This window comes from Necator americanus, chromosome III (genome assembly GCF_031761385.1).
Source record: "Necator americanus strain Aroian chromosome III, whole genome shotgun sequence".
Taxonomy (NCBI): domain Eukaryota; kingdom Metazoa; phylum Nematoda; class Chromadorea; order Rhabditida; family Ancylostomatidae; genus Necator; species Necator americanus.
The window spans coordinates 9,520,763-9,541,003 of record NC_087373.1 but is presented as its reverse complement, the minus strand read 5'-3'; the positions used below and the strand labels follow the sequence as shown (position 1 = coordinate 9,541,003).

At 41.0% G+C, this 20,241-nt stretch overlaps 1 protein-coding gene across 5 annotated transcripts in view; it reads right to left on the bottom strand.

The window, feature by feature from the left end:
• RB195_009093 (uncharacterized protein) overlaps positions 1 to 20,241 on the bottom strand; it is a gene marked incomplete at both ends in the record, with an annotated part of 52,540 nt that overhangs the window by 711 nt on the left and 31,588 nt on the right. For all 5 annotated transcript variants that reach the window (XM_064195932.1, XM_064195931.1, XM_064195934.1 and 2 more), the window contains 12 exons: positions 195 to 299; positions 540 to 659; positions 1,295 to 1,385; positions 8,487 to 8,549; positions 8,613 to 8,687; positions 10,866 to 11,037; positions 11,116 to 11,256; positions 11,318 to 11,415; positions 12,405 to 12,570; positions 12,632 to 12,840; positions 14,072 to 14,148; positions 19,976 to 20,060. In XM_064195932.1, coding sequence (XP_064047074.1) covers positions 195 to 299; positions 540 to 659; positions 1,295 to 1,385; positions 8,487 to 8,549; positions 8,613 to 8,687; positions 10,866 to 11,037; positions 11,116 to 11,256; positions 11,318 to 11,415; positions 12,405 to 12,570; positions 12,632 to 12,840; positions 14,072 to 14,148; positions 19,976 to 20,060 — 1,402 coding nt within the window. The remainder of the gene's footprint in view (positions 1 to 194; positions 300 to 539; positions 660 to 1,294; positions 1,386 to 8,486; positions 8,550 to 8,612; positions 8,688 to 10,865; positions 11,038 to 11,115; positions 11,257 to 11,317; positions 11,416 to 12,404; positions 12,571 to 12,631; positions 12,841 to 14,071; positions 14,149 to 19,975; positions 20,061 to 20,241) is intronic.

Genomic DNA, 20,241 nt, shown 5'->3' with positions numbered 1-20,241 from the left:
GATGCATGCTAGTGTGAGCCCATTTAATTCTTTACACAAAAATCCCCCAGAAAGGGCATTCCGGATCAATTTCTATCTTCTGGTTACTGCATAAAACAGAACCTCGTTTCTATAGCATTCTTAGCTCCCACAAACCTCCATAATTCCTTAACATTCGTATAGAACAAAACTAAATATGTGAAAAATGTGCCTACCTTGGTCATTCTGATCGGAATTGGTAGCTTCGCTTTCGTCGTAGAAGAATGACAGTCCATCTGCAACTCCAGAGCTTCTAGTGGCAACATCTGCGCACGGTAATACTAGAACAAAAAATTTGATATGATGGAAATTGCGCATGAAACTTCCCTTTCTCTAAGTACATATTATGTAGGTGTACTATATAACATTTGCGTCGAAAAAAAAACTAAATATAATCAATACTTATTTCCAAATGGCATCCAAAAACAGAGAAAGTCTCGGTTCTATTTCTTGATTTCATGGACCTCGTTAATTGAGATGTTGTATATCAGGAAAAGATGACTGTTTAAAAATGAACAAACCTTCAGCTCCACACTGGTCCACTGGCCCACATGAAAGAGGCGTTGGAGTTTGAGGGGCTGGCGAGTCGGACTTCGCTGAAGGAGAGGCAATTGCTACACATGCAGGAGAGTTGTCACGACCTAAACAATAACTGCCTTCTTCTATCTTGGCTCCATCAACTATTCTCCTTTTAAAGTAACACACTATTTTCTTTTTTTGTTAAACAACTAAAGAGACACTAAAGAACCAGTTGTTAAAATTTGCAAACCAGTGATTGTAGGATGTGACTTGGTAACTTAAGAACTGTCAAATCATCGATACTACTTTTCTTTACTTTTATTTTTCCCGAACTGTCACCACAGGAAAATGATCGAAATCAAAAAAAAAAAAATCAATAAGGGCCATCCCGTTTGGGCACTGTTGAAAGCAGAGAGCTGTCCCATTTTCAAAACAGACTTAGGACTGAATTTCATAGAATTTTGTACTAAACAAAAACAAAGCCTATTGAATAGTAAATAAGAACTGAAAAGTACCGCATGTTGCGTGAATATATCCCGGAAAAGAAAGAAATAAAAACGTAAATAGCAAAACCATTAGCAACATTACTATCACATAAAACATAGAAAGAAAATAGAGAATTTCTGTCCCATCGATAAGCGAGCGTGTTCGCTTATTTACGAAGAAGGAATTCTCCACTTTCTCTTTACACACTCAACAAAAATGGAACATTCTCTAAAAGTTAAAGGAATACTTCGCGAACACATTCAAAACTTACTAGGCTCGGAAGATTTTTTCGCAGCATCAGCATAAGAAAAAGTTCGTTCGGGAGAATCGCCAGCAGCATTCTGAGTAGCAGGTTTCGACATCTGAAATGAATAGCATTAGAGACAAAAGTTTTTAGAATTTGCTGCTCATTCACATTCATACTAAACAAATTCTCAAACAAATACAATTTCGCCAAAAACCAGTTTTGTTACTGGTACTTGAACGAACAACATGTGCGACAATTTCAAGAGAACGTGAATAACAGACAATGCAGAGAAAAGAGGGAAAGACTTTAAAACCAATGAGATATAATGTTCCGTCCTTTTCTCGCGTTATTCGAAGAAGTTGAAGGGAAAATCTCACGACAAATTGAATAAAAACATCTTGATCAATGTACTTGCACCCAGAAGACAGGAACTCTATCTATGACGGGACAACAGTGGGGATGCAGCAGGTTAGCACAGATAGACCGACGTGATAAACCTGAGAAACCGTTTCCACACGGGACCATATCACCCGACGCGTGCTCCCTACCACTACCACCTCTTCTACGTCTCTTTTTGAAAATCTTCCTTTCTAGATCCATTGTTATTAACTACAACCAAGAATAAGAAAAGAACATTCGCCAACCAATGGTCACTACTTCGCTTAAAGGGTTCTTTGTTAGTGTCAATAGCTCTTTTAAGGGGATCCACAGTCGATTTCAAACATTTTACGCGTAGAACACAGATCCTGTGGTCATTCCAGCACTGTTTCCAGATATTTAGCGGGGAATATGTTGATCTCTACTGAAATAATCAGGTCAAAACGACATGAAGCTCGGTGCAACTGCGTAAGCGGATGTTCTCGAAGCGGCGGTCGGTGCCGAGGTGGGACCATCGCGAGCTACAGCAATGAGTGTTGCGAGCAAGGGTCCCCATTTGATTCTAACTGCTACGCTCCACCGCACCGCTTCGAACGCACAACGCATACGCAACTGCACCAAGCTTCACGTCTTTTTGATCCAACTATAGTACAAATCAGGCGGGAACTTAATCAAATTCAAAATTGTCCGGAAAAAATCGAATTTGTTCGACGCAACAATCTTCTCACCTATATTTCCAATATTTTCATTTTATTTATCATTAATTTTTTTTTGAAAAAGAGATATAGAAGTGGGTAATCCGATGCGATTATGGTAGCCATCGTTGACATTACTCCACAACACCATACATCAAACGTGCGGTACTTGCACCCAAGTACCGCGCGTGTGATGTAACGATACCTAAGTGTTTTCCTTCTTTACGCACTGGAGCGCAACGCATCCGTTCAGCACAGATTTGCGTGTAATACGAGCACGCACTTGCTGGCAAATGAGGGAACGAGAGATACATAAAGGATAAAGGATAACGTTTTCTGGCATCAACCAATCCACTTGGGATGCGCCCCCACGTTTACTTCAATTCAGAATCGTTTGAGGTTTACGAACGTGTAACTGTCCTATACAAAGACTTGCGGAGGCCAGCCGATGCGTCAAGTCAGGGGTTTTATTCTCCCAGGCAAGTCTGGCACCAATTTATCGACCCCGGAGGGATGATAAGCTCGGTGAGCAGTAGCGCGGATTCGAACCTCCGATCGAGCGTGCAGGAGGCGGATTCATATCACTGTATCACTATCCGTACAACGACAATGTCGTCACCGATGAAAGACTGTCAAATGCTCATTGATGTCCTACAGAGGGATACATAATATAATCGAATTGGATAGATCATGACAATAATAAACACTCCAATGTCTTCCAACAAATATTTTGCAGCGGTAATCTTTTCTTTGTCAACACAACAAGAAAAGTTGTCTCGAATTACAGATCCGGTTACGTCAACTCGAAACAAATCACAAATAAAAGAACCGAAAGACACCCGGAGATAGAAAATACAGTTTATAGAATCTTATTCTTGAGGATCTCTTTTTATTTGCAAGCAGTGAACAGAAATAAATAAAATTGCGGTGTTATTCTCTTTTAAATCTATTCTGTATGAAATTTTCTGTAGAATTTGATTAATTAAGTTAATTTGAACACAGAAACCTCCAAAGATGCATAAAACACAAGAAAGGGAGAAACGAGGCTAACTCATAGCAATTATACTATTATTACAGGATGGAGTGCGGTTTGAAAGGTCAGCACTTATGCGCCTGTGGGAACAGCTAACCATGGGGTGCCAAGGTATGCCTATCGTAACGCATACAGATTAAATATCCTACGTTTACAAAACTTTTTTTTAAAGATGAACACAGCTACAGTGGTTCACCAAAGGCTTAGTGTTTAAGACCAAAGATTACTGTCCAAAAATTGTCCAAAGATTACTTTTGGAGGAAAAAGCTAGTAGTAGTGGGGTCAAAATAAAATAAAGCTTGATGCAGTTGCGAAAGCAGCTACGCTCGAACCGATACGGTGGAGCACAGCGATTCGAATCGAAGGGTTACCCTTGCTGGCATTACTCTTCTCTTCCCATCTCGATTCCAACCGTTAGCTTCCCACGCAATCGCTTACGCAATTACTGTAAAGCCGTAGGAACTTGATCTTTTCAAAACGCTAACAACATTGACGACTGAATAGCATAATATAGATGGGTTAACGCGACATAAGGCTCGGTGCAATTGCGATTGCGCGCGAAGCTAGTGGTTGGAATCGAGACGGGACCATCGAAGAGTGATGCTAGCAAGGGCCACCCGCTCGAACCGATTCGAACCGCTGCACTGCACCGTATCGGTTCGAGCGTAGCCGCTTTCGCAGCTGCACCAAGCTTTATTTCATTTTGACCCAACTACAACACTACTAGCTTTTTCTTCCAAAAGTAATTTTTGGACCATTGCAAAAACTATATAGGAACTACCAATGGAAAACTTAGTGAGAACGTAGAAGCGATAATGACTCACATTTGGGAAAAATAGCGATAAAGCACGCTTCAAATGCAGATTAGCCGTAACACTATCTTGAAATGTGGTGACGTAACGGGAATAGGTGGTGGGTGACTGGAAAAGGGCGGATGGATGACTTCGACACAATTCGTGCCGATCTCGCGCTGGGGTAAACGATGACAGGAGCAAAGTGTGCCGATTGAGGGCGCGAAAAATGCGGGAACACAATCGATACGGCGAACTGTACGAGACGGCGTGGAGGTCGCCGCCGCCGCCGTTGCCGCCTAGTAATCGGTTAGTTACGCAATCCACGGCGCTGTAGTGGACTGTTGAATGTGTTAGCCATTTAAAGCATACCATTATCATTTCGTTAAGTGAAGTGGAATTTACGAGACGCAGCGCTTTCTCATCTCAAACTCCTTCACTCCCTGAACTCTACGGGTGAGAAAATATAGCGGAAATAAGAAGGGTCACTGCGATTCCTTGTGGCCATTCTTCACTAAGTTGGAATTTGAAGGCAGGGTTCGGGAAGATTTTCAATATTGAGTTCCTTCCAGCGCTGGATGTGGTTCGAAATGTAGTTTGCAAGCGTATCACAGGGAAAAAGCGAAAATCATCCAGCACTAATCAAACGTGAAATCTCACTAGAGCGCTAAACCATGTCCCTGACAAGATAACCGTTTATACTCCTGTAAGTTATGATATAAGAATTTGTATAAAGTGGATTTCATCACTCGCATGGCAGTAGAGAATTGCCTCGTTTAGTAAACCGAAGGCTCCAGTACTTCCATGGGCTCCAATTCATGGATTTATAAGAGGAGTTTCAGATTTTCGTAGTGATACTTGTAGACTAAGTCGTAAACCCTATCTATGCAGAGAAACCAAGACGAAAATTTCCTCAGGAACCGGTGAGTGCCGGGACATCTTTGATCAAGTTTGCGAATGTAGGGGTGCTTAAAAACTGTATGATGGACAGTTGATCGGGGAAATTCCCGCTTGGTGCGAAGAAAGAACCCACATTCAATAGCCATGACGTTAAAAAAGGATAAAGTCACTGGCGTATCAATCCGGTCGGGATACGCCCACGCGTTTTACTGGAATTCGTAATCGTTGAGGTTTTGGAACGCGTGTTGGCCCGTACAATGACTTGGGCCATGACATTAACAACATCCAATACAGGATGAGCTTCTTAGCCAGACTGCTTCGTTGAGCCACCCCACCACCCCACCGTATTTTCATGTGACAAAAATAAGAAAATAATATAAAGTACAAAATAATAAACAACACGACAAGTGGATTATTGAGTGAAATCAGCCGAAATATTTACATACAAAATCGGAAAATTGTCGCTTCCTTCTTTTCTTGCTTCCAAGAAGTTAAACGTGCCCTTTGTTCGTTGTGAGATTAGGTGTCGGTTTCGTTCAAGTGACAAATACTGAATAAGTGCAAGATCGCACCTCAGCTACTCGTAGTGGGTCAACAGAGCATCAAAACCTCGTCAAGGTCCCATAGTTTGGAAGTATTATGGTGTATAAAAGGCAAAATTAAAGGTGTGAAGCTTCATACACATCAGTGCAGCTATGGAGGTACGATCGAGGTAATTAGAAAGATTACCACAGGGAACGCCGCGCAGCTGATGCTTACCGTTTCTCACAGAGGTGAGGTCACGGCATTCCCATCATAAATCCTGGAGCGTGAACTAATTCTGGGACGATATCGCACATCTGCACGGTTTGTAGGAGGACAATGATTGCGTCATAACCTCGAAAATTGATCGCAGTTTCTCTCGAAACATTTGCAAAGTTAGTGGAATTAGTATCCATTTCTCTCTTAATTTCCATATTCTAAACGTTTAGTCCAATTAGTTAAGAAACAATATTAGTTTTATTCATCGATTTTTCGGAAAACACACCCTATTGTTAATTCTATTCACGGATTTTTGCAAGTGCACTTCACTCGCAATCGCCAAATCTCTTCTGTCGTCCGCCTACTTGTGACAAAAATTCCAGTTAATATGATGCAGGGACACGTGTTCGATCCCTCTTCTTTTGAGGGAAAATACTCACGACTTCTAAATTTTTCAAATGAGAAATCGTTTCTTTTTTCTCAAGGAATTCTCGGAACTCGCCGGTTTTCATCAGATAGAAAGTCACCTTTATCAAGCGACTACCACTGGGATGGAGTACCCCAAGGGGAGCGCTACAACGCATGATGTTTCCGACTACGTACTAGTAACGTGGCGACATAAAAAATAGCGCATTCACTCTAACCACAAGATTTTTCCACTAGTTAGAGTGAATGCGCAATTTTGACGCGATATAGGTGACGGAGGAACCGAGTGAGAGGACTTGATATGAAGGCCGATATTCAGAAGCAAGGTGTCAATGTGACGGCAAGTGAAATCCTCGTTCAGCTCTCTCTGATTTAATTTAGAGAAGGAGAACGGTTCAATGGGTCCTACGAACCTGGAACAGGTACCGCTGCTAAGTAAGGGCGTTAATTCTGGAGATATCTCTCTCCCATGTCCTTTTTTGTCTCAAGCAACACAACTGCGTCGCCGTTTCGAAACAGTTGCACGGCTGCGGAGTGCAAGGCACGAAAACTGTACCAATTGACCATGAGAACGTCAGGTCCGCAAAGATCTTAAAGTGCATGTCGAGAGAAAATCAAAGAGCTGTTTTCTTCAACTTTGCACAAAGTACGTAGAATATTTCACATAATAGTTTAACGTATTCTTCCGGTCTAGGGGCGACAGTCAAGTCTTGCAAGGTGGATGACTGCACTTTTTTTGTTACGACAAGGCTCTTTTGCGGTCATTCGACGTCCGCTGTACAATGTTTTAATAGAATATCGACTTATTGGAGGTAAAAAAGGATAAAGGATAAAGTGTCTGGCATAAATCAATACGCATGGGATACGCCCCCAAGTTCACTTCAATTAAGAATCGTTTGAGGTTCATGAATGTGTATCTGGCCTATACAATGACTTGCTGGGGCCTGCCGATGTGTCAAGTCAGTTTCTATCCTCCCACACATGTCTGTTACCAATTTATCGACAGAGGAGGCATGAAAGGGTTGGTGAGCACTAGGGCGGATTCGAACCTCCGTTCGATCATGCAGGTTGCGGAACCTCTAACCGCTACACTACACCTGCCCAAAATGCTGGTGCTGTTGATTCCTGGTTTCCTGCAGAATCTGTTTCCTGTTTTTGTTGTCAAATTGTAAATTCTTGCAAACCAAGGCCCGAATCTCAGCTACAAATGGAAACGAGCCAACATTAGAAATTTAGGTGATGAAATAGGCTAATAATCCTTGATCTTGAGTTTTCGTGTGCAGAAGTAGAGTATTCTTTACCTATTTCTTTACTTTCTATTGAAGCGCCGCAGTCCAGTCCTAAACTGATAGCCATAATTGAACTACAGATCAGACGTAAAACCATAAAGGTTATTATTCAAAAAAAAATTTTAAATTCATGGCTACAATTGTGAATCTCTCATAGCGATTGAACAGAAAAATGATAGTGGCGTACCCGATGGACTAAAGTATTAACATCAACATCAATGTTTATAGAAGTAGTCTGGAAGATTAACGTTGACTGATATACACAATCGCTGCAAGTAAAAATGAAAACATTTTGATGAAACCAAGGTGTTCAACTTAGTCTCCTAGATAAGGATTGTGGATAAGGTGCACGGCGCTGATCATTCCCTATTGGATGCGCCTACGCGTTCGACTTCAACTCAGACTTCGTTTGAGGTTTTATGAATGCGCGTGCAGCCTTACAATGACTTGCGGGGGGCTAACCGATCGGCCAAGTCAGTGTTTTTATCCTCCCAGACAAGTCTGTAATCAATTTGTTGACCCCGAAGTGATGAAAGGCTTGGTTTGCACTAAGGCGGAATTGAACCTTCGATCGATTGAAGCCACAGCGGAACCTCTTACCGACTGCGCTACATCGCTCCAATCTTCTCGATAGCCCATCATTATCCGTCTCCGTATCTGGCTACACTATTTATAGCGGTCATTTCGGAGTTACGATTCGACAGAGAAGTACAGGCTTCACTAATGGGATTTAATCCATGAGAACCACGCAGAACTGCGTAAATCATTTAGGAAATTAATAAGACGGGAGTGAATAGGATTGTTCTAGAGAGCCAATACATAGTTAACATAGATTAATGGCGGCAAAGTGTTTCACGTCACAGAAACGAGCAAAAACTTTTTTTTTTCTACGAATCTTTTTTTAGTGAAGCAAATCCGTAATGAAAAAAGGATTAAATAACAAAAATTATGATAAGAACGTACCTGTTCAGATGTCCCAGAGAAAAGATCGGGTAGCGGTACGTCCACGTCAGGTTGTGACTGCCGCTGAAATCGTTATGTTTGAAGGATAGTATTGAATGTAAAGAGTAATTTTGTCACTGTACAAACCTCATTACGGTGGAGTTTCTTTACGGCCTTAGAAGTCACAGTGGAATTCGCTTTGTTGTGAATCTTACCACCATCCTGGAACCAAAGAAATGCTTGTTATGTACGGAACCATTCACATAAAATTATGGCCCAAAACATGGTTAGTGGCATTTAAGCAGCCTTATTTCAATAATTCACCATAAATATACTTCTTTTTCAATTTCCAACCATCAACCAAATTACTGACGTATGTAACGGGGGTAATTTTACTCCATATAACCAAGTTTGAAAGACGGGCTTGTGCTGCTTCTCAAAGATCCACTTCAATGCATTCGTATGGATAAGAACTACTTCACAGTAAAATAATCCGGATACAAAAAGAAACGAAAAAAAAAACTTTTGCTTTTTTTCGCAACACTAACAATGTTGTTGGAGTAGTTTCATTAATTCTGCACAATAAGCGAGAAAAACAGGATTCTCAGGAAGGCAGACACCCCACTCAAGTCCATATGTGTATTGACGGAATTCCCAACGGAAAAAGGAATACAAATAAACTCTCAGGTGCTTAGAGGACATGGATATCATTCTAGGACAGCTGCTTCATTACATGAATTTCTCAAGGAAAATCGATAGTGATACCGGCTGGCAATATTTCTATGCACAGAATAGAAAAAAAAACGAAAAAAAGAAAAATCTTTTAAACCGAAGAACAAAGAAGGAATGTTCTAGAAGCTTTGAAAAATTCTCTCATTACATAGGTTCCAGGGGCTGGGATCAGATTTAGGAATTAAGTGAATGATAACAAATTAACTTGATACTCGAAAACTAATAAGTTTAAACAAATTGATTTTTTAATGGATCTTTCGCTCTTTCACGGAAGTGATATTCCATCTTTCTGCAACCGCCTTTACGATCACAGTTCGCAACAACAGTGCATGAAAGAACAGACATCATGGCAGAAAAAAATGTTGCAAAATTCATCTTGAAAAATTTTCGTTTGATGATCTTCCATTTTGTTTTCGTGCAACGATTCGTCAAAAGACGAGTTTCAATCGGATAGAAACTTCTTTTCCGAATCGTTCGCTCGTTATGAAACGTATTCCAGATCCAGATATTGAAGTGTTGACGTTAATGACTTCTTTATCTCTAGTCTGTGTGATCTGTAGATGCCTCGGGACAACTGCACTTCGTCAGTTCATGCTGTGTCATCAACAAAGAAGTGGGAATACTCACGACAAGAGAACATAGTTACGGTAATGAGATTGGGATACAACATAGTAAAGTGATCTATTGTTGTTGTTCTACAGAACCATACAAGCTTAGACCATCTCGCCATTTTCATTAATATCGCAGCGCAGCACGGGTCTTTTAGCAGCGGTGGAAACAGCGGCGGGTCAATCGCGGAAGTAGGAAGATCCGTCCGTGTAGATGAATTATTGCTGATATCTTGTGAAACTTATTCTGTATTCGAAGAAGGTTACTGTATCTTCCGGTCACTGTACCTAACTCCATAACAGTTACAGTTTTTAGCGCTAACAGCATCAGTTACGTTCCCACACCGGCACAAATAACACTAAAGAACTTGCTTACGTAAAGTTTCTAAAAATACTTTTCGTCCAGAAAGGCTTTTTTTAAACGGTTTTCAATCCTACATGAATACAACTTCCTAGATTTTGTTTTCAAGTTAATTTCTTTTTTTTTCTTTCTTATAAAAACCCTTGTGACTCGTAGTTGTGGTACGTGGTGGTCTGCTGCGTTAACAAGTCTAGCAATGAGGTAAGTACTAGCCAATGTGTTGCTGTTTGAGTTTGCCTACCGTTTGGATGCTTTGCGTAGGGTGATGAGGCGCTTGAGGGGATAAATCACTGATGACTTTGAACTTTCCAGGCTCTGACGAAGGCGATAACGCCAAAACATTAGCCGTTGTCTAATAAAGACGATCAATACCAATCTTGGCTACAGCTCAAGGAAATCAATAAAAAAAAACTTCGTTTCAACATGCCGACATTCAAAGACAGTCGAACATGGGCAAACTTCTTCTTTCTTTTTTTTTTCTTTCTTTTTCTTAGCTCCACACTTCCAGAAAAATAGTATTTCATGACCTCCTTTTATACCACTACCAAATTAATGTATGTATGCCGACTACAACCATGACGTTCCTCAAAACAAGGATTCTCAAACAACGGTGGTTCAATCTAGGAGCTAGAAAGATCCGTCCGCGTAGATGAATTAATAAATGCATAATGGAATTCGGGAATAGTAGCCAAAAATAACCTTTTCATCCAAGAAATCAGCCAAAGATGCGGTTGTAGGACGACGCCCTGACGGAAGAGGAGGGTTTATCGCGTTATTTCGTTGTTCGGCCGTTATCCCAACAGAGCTACGACGTGCCGGGTCCAGACGCTCCGCCACAACACGCGGATGACGGTCTTCTTTACCTGCCGACCTGCGAAGAGAAAAAAAAATACAATTTTTACCCGGATCAAAGCACTTGAAGGGGTACAAAACATGAAACGCTGCTTACCCAGTACGTTGTTGTTGTTGTTGTTGTTGCTGATGATGTTTTCCAAATTCGACAAGTTTCTTCTTTTTGGTGTTCACTGTGATAAATTCTTGTTCATCCGCACATTGACGTTCAATTTGCGTGACGTCTTCGTCGTCCGCTCTGAATTTGTTGTGTGCACAGCGTTCAAATTGTACACATCCTCAAGACGACAAACAACGACCTGTAGTTTCGACCATCCAAAACAACGTCGGACGCAGCAGCGACTTTTGCCGAGTTCGTAGTGATTGTCAACGAAGCAACCATTGTGGCCGGTACAGACTATAAACAATGATATCCAGTATACTATTTTTTAGTGGATGACAATTGGTATGCTCTACGAAATTCTCCAATTCTTTTTCAAATATAGACATTCAGGAAAAAAGTGGCTGTTTTTTCTTGCGCAGTGGACTTTTGTATGAGGTATCCATTCGACACCATCGAAAAAAAAATCACTTGACACCAATTCTCTTCATAAATTATTTTGCTAAATCATATTTTAGCGCGCAGTAGAATTGTTTCCAGAGAAATGAGAAAAATGACAAAACCAGGATGGAAAACAAGACTTCACAAAGTTTCTGAAAAACAACGTATCTGCTAGCCATTTAAAAGATAAAAGTCATAAAGTCACTGGCGTATCAATCCATTCGGGATGCGCCAACGCGTTTTAGTGGAATTCGTAGTCGTTGAGGTTTTGGAACGCGTGTCAGCCGATGATCAAGTCAGTGTTTTTATCCTCACAGACAGGTCTGGTACCAGTTCATGGACCCCAGAGGGATGAAAGGCTTGGTGAGCACGAGGGAGGTTTCGAACCCTCGACCGTGTGGCTACAACGTACCTCTAACCTACTGCCCTCCACACCCGCCCTCTAGCCATTAATATTCAAAAAATAACGATTTTGGAAAATTCGGGCGAGCAGAAAATTATGATCGAATTGAGAACTGGACCGAATTGAGAAGAGATTGAACGAATAGCTTAACCGTTTTCAGATCCATGGAATCAGATCAGAACAAAGGCATAAAAAAGATCGTACCCGTCGAAGAAGATTAGGATCTAAAGGGCCTTTTTTCTTAGGTTCTGCACATTCAAAAATCATGAAGACTTCGAAATGCAAAGCAAAACGTGTAACTGGAAAAGGTGGGCAAAAAGTAGTGGAACGGGGCAAGGCATGAATTATGAACCAGATTCGTTCGAACATCTTACTTCACATTTTGGAGATGAACTAGTTCTTAGCACACACATAACGATGTAATTTGATGAAAACATCTCACCGTGTCATCTCCTACTGAAGAAGCCACTCCTTCGTCAGCACTTAGAAATTCTTCCTCACCATCCTCGGTTGAGCACCGGACATTCCTCTCAGCACCAGCCCCTTTTCCGCCGCGTCGCTTTTCCGATCCAGCTGATGTCACGCGCTTGCTGGCTACGGTGAACTCCCTGACAAAAACGCAAATATCGGATATACGTACAACGAAGTCGTTTCTCAATTAAACACTACATTTTCGGAGGTTGCGATGCGTTAGCGGGAGCGGAAACAGTGGCGGTGGCGGCGGTTGACCCGCCCGTCTTCGTCTGTGATGCGCCGATGGTGGCGGTGTTCGAGGCAGACGGCGAAGCGGCCTCCTTGAGCTCCTTCGACTTGCGTCTGCGCTCTTTTTTCGTCTGGATCGCTTCTTCAGCTGCGACCTCGGACTTTTCTTTTGCGCTCTATAATGCATAGTAAAACTAAACTGTAACCAGATAGAAAACAAGAAAAAAAAAAAAACCACTAGAAAACCAACTAAAACAGTAATAGCAGATATTGTGAATTCGTTGATAGAAAAGAAAACTTCATAAAGATGGATACGGGAAGTTGGGTAGTGAATCAGAAAATACGCTTACCGCGCAGCCAGTTCAATTCAATCAAATGTTTTAGGTTACTATAAGTTTAGGTTTTAAACGAGTGAATAATCCTGAGTAATATCTAATACGATGGACGATAAAAGCGTTCCGTAGCACCTCAGTTTGGAGCAACTACGAGCACATTGGGTTTAGAGTTGAAAATCAATTGTAGAATATTTGACGTGTACTTTTGTCTTCCCACAAGGTAAATAAGCTCGAGTTCCTGAAATTAGCATCGCGGATAGAAATTTCAAGCGAAATGAAGAAATGCTACTCTGGGAAACGATGCAACATGATACAGTTTGACGGAATTTAATATGAGAAGCTCAAATGAAGCTATCATAGAGTGAGAGCACTTAGGCCATAGTACAATAAATACAGACATCACAGCGTAAATATTTTTGATGGGGAGACTGGAGAAGTACGGTATGCGCCCGCTTTGCAGACATGCATACGTGAACAGTGCTGACTGGCCATCAGAGGACGCAACGACCACCTCTAAAGGAACGCGAACCGGAGAAATTGAATGAGTGTTGGTGTTCGTTCGTTCACGGAGCGATAGAAGCGATGAACGATCGCGACACTCTCTACACCCTAATCGATTACAGCGCACAAATTCGTACCGAAGGAACGAACGGTGCACGATTAGAGAGATGTTCATGCGCGGTGAAGTACAACATTTAGTCGCAAAAATGCGGCCATGCGCGGATGCTGACGGAAGTGCGGAAGGAATGGATGGCTGCAAATGTGATGACGGATGGAAAACTCAGCCGTACAGTTTTTGGACACCACTATGCTGGTTGGTCGACGTGGAAAATCGAGCGCGCGCGCACACACACAAGCGAGCAAACATAGAGATCACCACACTGGAAATAAATTCCCTTCGATAAGGAAGCGTCAGCTGGCTGCGGCTGCTATCTATAGCCATTTAGGCACCTCATAAACAGTGTGAACAACGCCTCAACGGGCTGAATCATAAATTATACTCTAACGTTCACAATCAAATTCATAGACTAAGGGAATGTATGACGACGGAAATTGTGCTTCACAAGCTCACCTGTTTTTTAGTGTTGTGCTCCGGTTTGCCTTCGATCAGATCCACTAGTTGTTCAACGGGCAGTTGGCCCATATGCCCTAAAACTGGTTGATTATTCATTTGGAAATGCATAGCGTAAAACGAGCACCATTAGATGTGCTCATACATCACATCTGCTTCACTCATGGATTCATCCCTGAATCACAAGAGAAACAAAGCATAATTTAAACAAAGAACCAATTTGGAAACGATCACAGCCTTTCTCCGACAAGAAAAAAATAAAGGAGTAGAAAAAAAAACACCACATCAGCACGCAGTAAATCACGTTATGGAGTTGAATCGCGTGCGATATTTCCAGGAATTCAATAAAAAAAGGGGTTGAGATAAAGTTACGAAAATCCTCGTCCCGATCTTAGCCCTGCCAGTTAGCTCCCGTCAAAACTAGTCTCCAGATATCGAAACAAAGGGGTTTTCAAATAGTTTCTTTTTACAAATGCTGATAACATTTAAGAGCTAAATCTGTACTTGAACTTCATTCAAGCTGAGTCGGAATGAGAACAAAACGAAATGAGAACTCAAACGAGACGAGATTTAATATAAATGAGAGGATTGACAAGTCACTGCTCTTCACATTTTTTTAATTGCTTATTTATGTACATTGGCATGGAGTCTACAGAGAAAATTCGCTGTTTTAGGAAATTTCCTACTCGCCAGAAAGTCGGGAGGGGACAACTTTAGGGATTTGGTCTAATTGCTGCAATCAATTTGTGTGGGAATACTTGATCACAACTTGAATCTTAACAAAAAAGAAAAAAAAAGGAAGGGAAAAAGGAAGGAGAAGGAAAGAGGGAAGCAAGGAAAAAAAGGAGTGAGAGCGAAACTAAGGTGAAAAAGTACTAATAATCTTATTAGCGTAAAGATGCTGTGGCGGAAACACTCAATCATTTAGAACAGGAATTTTTTCTAAGAATACGTAAGACGGGAAGTTTTTCATTGGACAAAAAAAAACGCTCTATGTACGATGGGAAGAAAATGTCTTCCTTTTGTGATGATACTTTTACTTACCATTATGTCACATGTTTTTTTGGACAACGTGAGTGCGCAAAAAAGTCTAAAAAGATTGCAAAAATACATTTTCCTCTCTATGAATCGAATTAAAAATAGTGATAATAAAAGCCACAATGGTGCAAAAAATGCTGTGGCGACAAAAGGTAGTATCAGAAGAAGGCATAGAAGAACACTCACAGTAAATTACAGCCGATAATAATATGGAAAATGTAATTGTCCTAACCACTGCAAAATGGACATTAACAAGAAGCTCCCGCAAAGAACACTAACAACAAACTACCACAGGGAGTACAACAAGAAGGTACATCGACATGACATGCTTCTAACTCATACTCAAGAAGGGCAATTCTGGACGTGGGCCAAAATGACGCAAGTCAGTGTTGATGCGTGCGTGTACGCGAGTGTGTGGTGAGGACACCCAAAACGGAGCCTAGCTACGAATCGTAGATAGCTTTGCGGACCGAGAGACGCTGCGAACGAGCACAACGAGAGAGCATGAACGGCTCGGATGTGTGACAGAAATCGCGTTCTCCTTCTCGAACCGCGACGGATGCCGAGGCCACACAACACGGCCGCCGAGACACAGCGCTCCGCATCCCAGCTTTGCTGGTCAGCGGACACTTGGCCCGTAGCCAAACAAATTAGGTACCCTCGCGGCACCATCTCGTCAAAACACGAAGGTCTTGTGACCAGACCGCTGTTAGTACTGCGGCGGACACAAGACGATACAGTAGTCGGAGCCTAGTACGAATTCACCTAGCTATGGCATCTTTTTCGATCAATATGTACTTCTGACCAACAAAAACACTTGGGAACGTATGCGCTTATTCGACGAAATGAGCACGAAACCGGAAATCATTGCTGAACATAAATAATAAAGCGTAAGTATTTCACTCTGTCCAACATATTGGTATTTCTCAGCTCTCTTTCCTATCGTATGTTAGTTTAGGTAATTCTTCCTCAGCAGTACGGCTCTAGAGTGATTTAGTAGCTACAGAAAACCTAATCAGAGAGATGGGAAACAAGCACAATTAATTTCTAGCCTTTTATTCGATCAATCACTATCACTTCATTTAAAGTACACGAGCAATTGAAAATGTTCAAAATAAATGAATATGCGCATTTCAAAGCAGAACACGTCCCAGAACCTTGAAGCTGAGAGAATCTGTTCCACATCATTGAGCGCACATATTTTCTAGATCAAAAGCCCTTGCAATCTTTTGGAGCCAGTTCTGAGGCCATTCAATACGAAAAATAAACTAAACATTGATCAACTGGAAGAGTAGAAGCTAGACGGACGGTGATATACAGGGTTTTCCATTAAAACTTAATAATTTGAGTACCCGCCGGCTATTGAAGATGAAATACCAAGAGAGTATGCAAAACATGTTTATAGTAACAGTATAGGTTAGGTTGATGCCCTCTCTTCTCCATCGGTCAGTAAATACTACTGGCTCAATTAAAGGCATCACTCCACGAATCTGAGGTGGTACGAATTTCTGGTGGAGTATTCGTATACAGCAGAGTAAATTATGGGGAGGAGAGTGATTCCATCCATTTCTTCCTAATTGCCGTAAAAAAATGGTCCGGAAGATACGGCTTCGGGCATTCTGGCGCACTTTTTTTCTACAAGGAGTTCGACTGGAGCGAGCCAGCCTTGTGCGGCGCCGCATCTTCCGGGCCGTTTTTTATGGCAGTTAGGAAGAAATGGATGGAATCACCCTCCTCTCCATAATCTACTATCCCGTACAAGAATTTCTCCTCCTGAAATCTGCACCACCTCAGATTCGTGGGGTGATACCTTCAATAGAGGGAAGAGCAGTGCAAGTGTCATTCTCAATTCTAATATCTAGAGATATTCTGAAATGTATATTTCTAATATCTACGAAGGGAATAATGTTCTTGAGAGCGTTTGTGAGGTAAAGGATAAAGGATAAAGTGCCAGATGTTGATGAATACGCTTGGGATGCGCTGTTCACTTTAATTCAAAACCGTTTTAAAGGTTTACGAGCGCATGTCTAACCTGTATAATGACTTTATGGATCTAGCCGATGTGTCAGGTTAGTGTTTGTATTCTCTCAGACAAGTCTGGTACCGCGTTATGGACCACGGAAGGATGAGAGGTTCGGTTGGCACTAGGCCGGTTTCGAACCATCGATTGCTCGTGCAGTCACAGCGGAACTTCTTACCCGACTGTACTACACCTCCAAAGGGCCGCTTCATCGTCAATCCAATTATTTCTATCACTAGATAGCTTTGAATGAGACAAAATATGTGCAAAATGTTTTTCTAAGCGTATTGTTGCGCTAAAGTGATAGTAATGCATGTCCGCAGTGATACAGTGATCCGCAATAATAGAGAAATAGGGTGTCATGAAAGTGTAGCGAGAGAAAACTATGATAGCGGATTTAATAAGCACAGACATTCTCAATTCTACTTGGTTACTTAAATTTGGCACTTAAAATCGACTACATTTTTGACAACGATGGCACTCGAAAATGCTCTGGAGCTGGTTCATGAGAGTGTGGCGAGAGAGAAAAACTACTATAGCGGATTTAATGAGTGCAGAAACTTTTAATTCTACTTGTAGAGGACTGCCGGGATCAACGAGCTATCGATGGCTCACATAAGTGCTAACAGTGGAGCAATATCAAGGAATTTCAAATGTGTAGAGCTTCTGAGTCTAGTAAATGTGCTTCTGTATCCTAAAAACAGCTCTTAGCGGAAATTTCAGCAGAAAATAAGAACGATAAATGAATCTGAATATGCGACAATTAGCCTAAACCCAACAAAAAACGCACATAGACATCTGTCACTGCTTATCTAAGTGAAGGAAAAGTAGTATGCTGTTTGCACACAGCAAAACTGTTTCCTACATCTGTTTGTAGATAAGAAGCCGTATCTAACTTTCATCCTCTTCGATACGTTAATGCAAAGCGGAAAGGAGAAACTTGGAGATAGATTAGAAAAAAAAAAGAATATTGAAAGGTATAGGAAGAATTTGCGGAAATGCAGCAGAAAGAACGCAAGAAAACGTTTTGCTGGAAGCTAACAAATCCCAAAATTATCATCAATTATTGTAGCGCTGAAATCCACACAGAATTTTTTCTTCACTAATTTACAGTTGATGAAAGTCGGTCTGAAAGTATATTTCTAAATCGATCGAAGTGAAAGGCAGGATGCAAGAAGCTGTAAGAGCGCAACATGTGCACCAACACATTTAGCGCTGTCCCCCCACAGCATACGGAATTAAATCCATCATTTGCAGTTTTACAAGTGCTTTCTTTTCAACCATCTACATACCTACAGTACTCGGCTCGTCAGCAAAGAAATAAAACGGGATATATCTAATGCGTACATATTTCTTCTAATCAACTTTTACGTTTCCCTTGACTTTTTTACTTTGTTTTTTTCACATCTCAGTAATGGAATCGTTATAATTTTAGTGATTCCCTTATCTTTGCCTTAACACTATACACTTCTCACGATTCTAGGATTACTATTATTCAGTTTGGCGTTACTTTGAGCGTGGTAAATGAACAGATAAATATTTGCAGAGTCCTCTGTAGAGAATTGTCCGGGAATTTGTTGCAATCATAAGAATACGGCACTTTTTGATGTGGATTAATTTTTTTTTGCGTACCAAGAAGAAGGAACCACATTCGATATACATTTAGAAATTTACTTTCCAATCCAATTTTCTTCCCAAATTTTATTTCGATTCAGAAATAATTTTCAGAAGCATAGGTAATATACGTAGGCTGTACACGGTTTCGTATACATCAAAACAGGCCACATTCGCCCCAGTACAGAATTTACAGAATAGAAAAATTCGGACTGAACTGCTTATCTATAAAAGTTTCTTCATTAAACTTCTCAAAAATCTTCTCAAAATGTTTCCTGTAGCATTTCTGAAGCATGAAAACAAGTACTTCTCGTGCAGTTTGAAAATTCAGTGCTCACTTTGCAGCGATGCTCTGAGTGCATCAAGTCAGACAAGTCTCTAGTGAACCCGTCGCCAGTTGCTACACAAATTACTGCATTCTTGTGCTTTCTCGTGCATCAAGAAAAAACCCCAGTGGCAAAGTTGAAATTCTGGAAATCTACTCTATTCCTCAAAGAACTCCATAGAAGTTCAGATTTTTATTTCGCTCACATTTTTGGATAATTTCTCTTTTATTTCTGGTACATGAGAAGTTATTTCCGCTCGTCTCTGAATGAGACCGCAAATTTACTCCTGTGAAGGAAATGATAAGGAAAAGTGCAACGTTGCAAATGTGTTCCAAATGAGCGCGGTCAAATCTGTGCGATAAATTACATCGTAAATGGAACTGAGAAACTTCATAGTACTATTGCACTTACTGAAATCATTATTTTCAAAATTCGTAAGTTCTCCTTGGAAATTATTCAACCGAAAATATGAGAATATCTGTAGCGCATACATTTTCGCCTACGGAAATATCGTTGCGTTTTCGAAGTAGATCTCAAAAATCTCACTTATAGAGGACACTTCTCTTTGATGCTAAGACCTTGAGAAAATTTGAGAACTCTAATCGAAAACTCGGGACTTGACCTCAAAAGAACGACTCGAAACTAATACATGAGTTGGCCTCCGCGATCAAAGATAAGATCGACCACATCGACTGTGATCGAGTGGGGTTATGTTTGAGGGGGAATTTTTCAATCACAGATTGGTCGCAAAACTAACCATCTCGCACAAAACCGAACCGCATACATGGATTAGAGCAGAATTGATTGAATATTTTCGATGAGAAAATCAAACCGGAACTGATTTCAAATCATGAGTCAGCACATGTTATGTGTTAGAAGTTTGCTGCGAATCAGATTATGACTCACCGGGCACGTGCTCGGCCATAATCACATTCTCCTTGCTTTTATCCTTCTTGTTCTTTTTCCGCTTTCCCAATTCCGACTTGGCAGTCTGAAAAGAAAAACTTCTAATGGATCCGTCTAGGCTTCCGTTTCTTTTAAAATGAAAATAATGGATTCCTTCTAGAACATCGAGAAGAAAAACAAACCAAAAATTGAACGACTACAATACTTTAACATAGAATTTTTTCTGGACTTCAAAAAACTAAGGAAATTATTTAGATAGAAAATCT